This window comes from Cyprinodon tularosa, unplaced genomic scaffold, assembly GCF_016077235.1.
Source record: "Cyprinodon tularosa strain WSP-4 unplaced genomic scaffold, ASM1607723v1 ctg17, whole genome shotgun sequence".
NCBI lineage: Eukaryota > Metazoa > Chordata > Actinopteri > Cyprinodontiformes > Cyprinodontidae > Cyprinodon > Cyprinodon tularosa.
Window position 1 is genome coordinate 3,588,833 of NW_024038531.1, and position 5,998 is coordinate 3,594,830.

The 5,998-nt window shown below is 38.0% G+C and overlaps 1 protein-coding gene across 1 annotated transcript; it reads left to right on the plus strand.

The window, feature by feature from the left end:
• The first annotated feature begins 475 nt into the window (after positions 1-475).
• Positions 476-2,949, plus strand: rps16 (ribosomal protein S16). Its single transcript, XM_038281273.1, has 6 exons — positions 476-578; positions 670-721; positions 1,655-1,756; positions 2,157-2,253; positions 2,334-2,381; positions 2,766-2,949. The coding sequence occupies exons 2-6, from the start codon at positions 674-676 to the stop codon at positions 2,909-2,911; spliced, it is 441 nt and encodes a 146-aa protein (XP_038137201.1). The 5' UTR covers positions 476-578; positions 670-673; the 3' UTR covers positions 2,912-2,949.
• The last annotated feature ends 3,049 nt before the right edge of the window (positions 2,950-5,998 follow it).

The window sequence follows — 5,998 nt, forward strand, 5'->3', positions numbered from 1 at the left end:
TCAATTAATTCTCAAATCTTTGTAACATGCAGAATGAAGATGTATATCCTGACAGAGGAACTGTCCTAATTAGATAAACTACTGGGGGAAATCATTAGTTCTGACATGCAGCAGGCAGCTAATATAAGGGTGTAATAAACTCACACATCATCAATGATAATTGTTCTAACACTTACATAAAAAAAAAAATCAAGAGCTTTTATTTTAATCTTTTTTTATTTTGTCAAAACTACCCGTTATTAAAAAAAACTACTAATACAAATTTATGCGTCTTTTATTTCTACACCTAAATTTAGTGTTTTGCCCTTATCTTACTAGAAATAATATGTTTGAATATTTGTGTCTTGTAGAATAATAAATTGAGCTGTAAAAAACCAACGAAAAAGGGTCAGTTCTGTTTAAAATGAATTTAAACCCAGCAGTACGAAATCAGTTTAATCCCCAAACTACAAATACGTAAAGTAAAAAGAACTGTCGAATATCTACCTCAAAGCCGCTTCAATTGTCGTGCTACAACCCCTGATTCTCGGCGTGTGAAACCCCATCGGCCTCTTCGTACTGCATCCTAGCTGAGGACGGTACGTCAGCGCTTATCGGGACACAAAAAAAACTTCAAAATACATTAAATCACCTTTATCTGAAGTGGTTGTTGTTTTGCTTATGTTTCAGAAACATGCCATCAAAAGGTCCACTGCAGTCTGTCCAGGTGTTTGGACGTAAAGTAAGTATATTTGCCAAAATGAACTCACATGTGGTGTAGCTGCGCCGCATTGCTAGCGCATTTAAGCTAAAGTAGCAAATATGAAACACCGGATCCTCTGTTACATATTGGCAGCAGCAATTAGCTTTTACTCCGATATAACCTGAATGAATTTCCGATACTGTTGTTTTCTTGTTAAAAATCAGAAGTGCTTACCTAGGGCTGTTTCTTGATTAATACTACCGGACACTTTAGCTGGTGTAGCTTAGCTAGTTAGCATTGCTCTTACAAGCCCTTTCAACTTAGTTTCTCATCGCATCTTCTTAAGTTACATCATGTTTAAGACTTAAATCGGTTTGACACGACTGATCTAGCGAGTTTTATTCAAAAAAGAGCCCTGTTAGGCATGTGTGTATGAGATTTGGGTGTGTTAAACAAGGGAAATCTAAAAACAGTGGCTTTGCACTGTGGACCAAGATGTAAAACGTGCAACTCGCTTAAATTGAAGTACAAGTTGGAATCATAGAACTTTGGGTTTTTAGAAATGTTAAAATCTACCTTCACATTAAACACATTTGAACTTTTATATTATGATTCGGTTCAATGGGAAGTTATATTGTTAAAGATGCATGTGTAGTGAATTTGGTTATAGATTTACTTAATGAAGCAGTTGGTAAGAAGGGATTTGTTGATTATTGTTAAGGGAGCCAACTTGATTTTAAATCTTTGTGTAATTGTACCATCCACATGTCATGCTCTATAAATCAAACCACATTAGCATGATCATTTTATTGATGTACGTGAATTACTTTTATTTCCAGGTTTGCTTAAATTTATGGTTAGACGTTTTAATCTTCTATTTGACGTTTTTCTAAAATTTGAAATAAATTATGGCTGCTACTAGAAATCCGAATCTTCTTTGGTGTGTCTCTAATCTGTCATTTGTTAAAACAGAAAACAGCAACAGCAGTTGCCCACTGCAAAAGGGGAAATGGCCTGATCAAGGTTAATGGCAGACCCCTGGACATGGTGGAACCAGCCACACTCCAATACAAGGTGAGCTCTTTAGACAGAACCATCTGTATGAACCATCTAGTGTGTGTGATGCTGTTTACTGTTCACAGCTTGTGGTTTTTGTTGTAAATGGCATATTGATCCTTCTTTTGCCTAATCTGTTTTTTTTCTACTTTGAGGAATCAAATATCCAGTCTGTTGCTCTTTAGGATTGAATCTTTGATGCAGAGCACATTGCTTTTAATTATATTAAGTCTATAATTGGCATTTTACTTGTAATTAAACTGAGAAAAATGCTCATTTTTTTTTCCAATATTGTTTAAAGGTTTATTAATCCTAGAGTTTAATAATCATGAATCTGCAAGATACACAGACTGACATTTGGGTAAATACAGTTTTCCTTTTTACTTTTGAATTACAAATTCCTGTTTATCATTTCTAGCTTTTGGAGCCAGTGCTGCTGCTTGGAAAGGAGCGTTTTGCTGCCGTTGACATTAGAGTCAGAGTGAAGGGTGGTGGACATGTCGCACAGATCTATGGTAAGCTTATCTGTTGTTTTTGAGTCCTGTTGTTTTCATGTTATAAGACCATCTTATTGATCATGTTGTTTTTTCCACAGCCATCCGTCAGGCCATCTCTAAAGCCCTGGTTGCATACTACCAGAAGTGTAAGTTTGATTCAGCATTTATTTATTCCATTAATCAGGCATTTTGTTCTTATCTTAACTCTTATGTATTAGGAATGATCAGCTTCAAGTTGATGGTATTAATGAATACTGTAAGAATTTCAGCTGAAATAAAGCCTTTGGTCTAAAGGAGCAGTGTTTTGAATAATGTTGTTTGAACAAGGATGAGTTATCGTTAAGATTTAGGATTACCACTAATAATCAGGGCACACAATCCCAGGGCTGGAATTAGGCAGTTGAATATATGAAATCAGTGTCTTTTAATTCTAAGAAAGTAGAAAGAGGTTCATGTTTTATAGCTGAAGATTTTAAAAGTGGAGAGTCGCTGAGATTAAAGATCAACTTTTTTTGTTTGCATTCCTGCAGATGTTGATGAGGCCTCCAAGAAGGAGATTAAAGACATCCTGATCCAGTACGATAGGACCCTGCTGGTTGCAGATCCACGTCGTTGCGAGTCCAAGAAGTTCGGTGGACCTGGAGCCCGTGCCCGCTACCAGAAGTCTTACCGTTAAGCTCTCTGTACATTTTCTTAATAAATTGGAGGAACAAACTTTGGTGTTTTTCTTCAGACTATATTCTCACTTCATTCTTAGAAAGGGGCTTTGTGTGTCGAGAATTATAGTTTGTTTTCTAAAGAAACAAGGAGGGCGTTTGCCTGGTGTATCCCTACAGGTATGTTGAAGGGTCACCATGATTAGGTAATACTATGAACCTTAGAGTGGAAAGTTTGTAAGTTCAATCTTAAATGCAGAAAAGAAGTGGCCTTGCAGATTCTTTGGTTTGGAAGAAATTAAAATAGCTTCCTGGTTGTAAACGGCTTCAATGTAGGAACTTTTTTTTTGTCCATATGACTTCATGTCCTAAAAACTCTTACCTGGTAAGCTTGTGGCACAGATGTAACAGAAAATGGAAATAGAATGTGGGCATGTAGGCACAGCAATTAAAAAGATATGAATATGAATGTAAGGACATAGAGAATCTGTATTTTAAGCAGCCAGATTGGTTCCCTAAGAATTAAGTAAAATTCTACATATATTTCTTAATTTTAATGTTGCTTTTTATCTATAACACATTTCACACTTCAGTTACAATCAACTTTCTATGATTTACAGCACTACATGACCATTTTCCTATTCTTTGTAGCCTGATTATCTAATTTAAATTGTCTACGTTTAATTTATTGTTTAAATTGTATGAATTAGCCAATGAAGAAAACTTCAACCACACTGAAAAAAATAAGTCCTTGAATAAAAACAACACCCTAACACATCCTCTAGAAATTTGACATTCTGTTGATTTGATTAATGACAGTCTCACACTGGAGGAACAGTCTGAATGCTGTTGGAAGAATAAACCTCTTTGGGCAGCTAACTATAAGGGATTTCAAGCAGGAGTCTCATGAAAAGAGAATTTAGAAAGCAAGCTTTCAGGGAATAAGTCATGAATAGAAAGTATACATCTTTGCAAAATCAGTCCATGACAAACTAAAACATTTGCGACAGACGGTCAACATATTAGAAGGGTTATTTTTTGGTCTAAATCATTTTAACAACTAAATTATGTGTATAACCAAAACATTAATTTTGACAAAATTGCACACATTGCTTTTTTTTATATATGAATGCTGTCATGGTGTCTGTTCAGCAGCAGATGTCACTGGTGAGCAGTGACTGAAGTATTGAGTAATGAACCTAAAGGTGATTGGGATTGAAGGCTTCATTGCTTTGTGAGGCTTCATTTGGCCATCACTACCTGGGTCCATTTGAACAATTATTCCATATTTCTGCCTCTAAACCAATAATTACTCTGCAGTTGAATACCAGCACTGCTGGTTTCTGATTGGATCTTTATCGTCCAATTACAATGATTTCATGACTTTGAGCATGCTCTGTGAGAGTGACAGACATCAGGCAAGACAAACATGGTAGAGCGCCTAAAGAGGGGTAAGTTTAAGTGCCTGTTTTCAATCAAATATTTAATTTTATGTTCATGCTGGCCAAAAAACTTTATTTGAATGTTTGACATTAAGTTGTATTGAATATATAGATCCTCTGATCAATTCATAGGATTTTTCCAAAGTCTTAATGTCCATTGCAGTAGACATAAGGAGTTGAGCGAGTTGCTGTTAGGAGTTGTAAGCTGTGATGATAGGATGGCAAAGGTCAAATGGTATGACAACAGACCAGTTGTCATGGCTTCCAACCTTTCCTGGCATTGCAGCAGTGGTACAAAAAGGCCCTATTTTTGATGGTGTTGCGGTTGTGATGGTGTTGTTGTGTTGATGGTGGTGCTGAGAATGATCACACAAGCTCGTAGTACAGCAAACATGATCAACTTGAGAACAATATTTCCTCTACTTGCATTTAAAACGTGTAATGCTTACATTCAGAACTTCTTTCATTCAAATATATTCTTTCCTCCATCAAAGCTTTGTTTGTGCTCTCAGATCTAATGCTTCTTGCACAGATATTTTTTCCTCTCGAGTCAGAAGTACGCTTGCAAACTTGGATTTTTTTCGTTCTCTCTCAGACTGGAATGGGATTGTCGCCTGGCAACCTTTCCAGCCAATAGAGCGACAGTCTCGTGGGATTGCGGTTGAGTGAAGGAGTCGATACAATCAGCTGGTTTTCCTTAGATAGGAAACTTTGAACCAATCTGACTCTATGATCTGGTTGAATTGTCTCTGTAAAGTGCCTTGAGATCTTGAGATGACATATGCTGTGGATTGGCCCTATATAGATAAACTGAATTGAACTAATATTGAATCACACATGTTTTTGACATGGCTGTGGCCAATAGTTGGGGTACAGGCTTGACGCCAAGAGGTACAACATCAAGAGGAATCTAGCCCAGTGTCTGGTGAGAGTCCATAAAACGGTGGAAGCAAAATGCAGAAAATCCAGCATCTCTTCAGAACTACACCATGTGCCCTGCAGACCAGTTCATAGACCAGTTCAGGATGACATGACTGACCACAAATTATGATGAAAAGAAAGAGGCTATTAATGCATCAGTGGGGTCACCCAGAAAAAATAAGATTTAGCAACAAGAAAAGGAAATGCTATAGCACTGGATGCTTCCTGAGGGGAGCATTTGATACTAGATGCTCTCCTAAGGGCTGCATCCTGAGCCCCCTCCTGTTCACCCTGATGACACGACGGCATCCCCATGTTCACTACCAATCACATCGTGAAGTTTGCAGATGTCACCACGGTGATGGGCCTCATCAGAGACGACGACGACGACCTGGACTACAGAGAGGAGGTGGAGCAGCTGGTGGACTGGTGCAAAGATAACAGCCTGATCCTGAATGTGGAGAAGATGAAGGAAATCATCTTGGACTTCAGGAAGAACCGGCCTAACCACGCTCCACTGGTCATCAACAGCTCAGATGTAGAGGTTGTCAACAACAGCAAATTCCTGGGGATGCACATCACAGACACCCTCACCTGGACTGGAAACACCACCTCACTGGTCAAAAGGTCACAAAAGTGCATGTACATCCTACGAAGAATGAGGAGAGCCAACCTCTCTTCTACAGAAGCACCATAGAGAGCGGTCTGACCAGCTGTCTCATTGTGTGGTGAGACATGACTGGA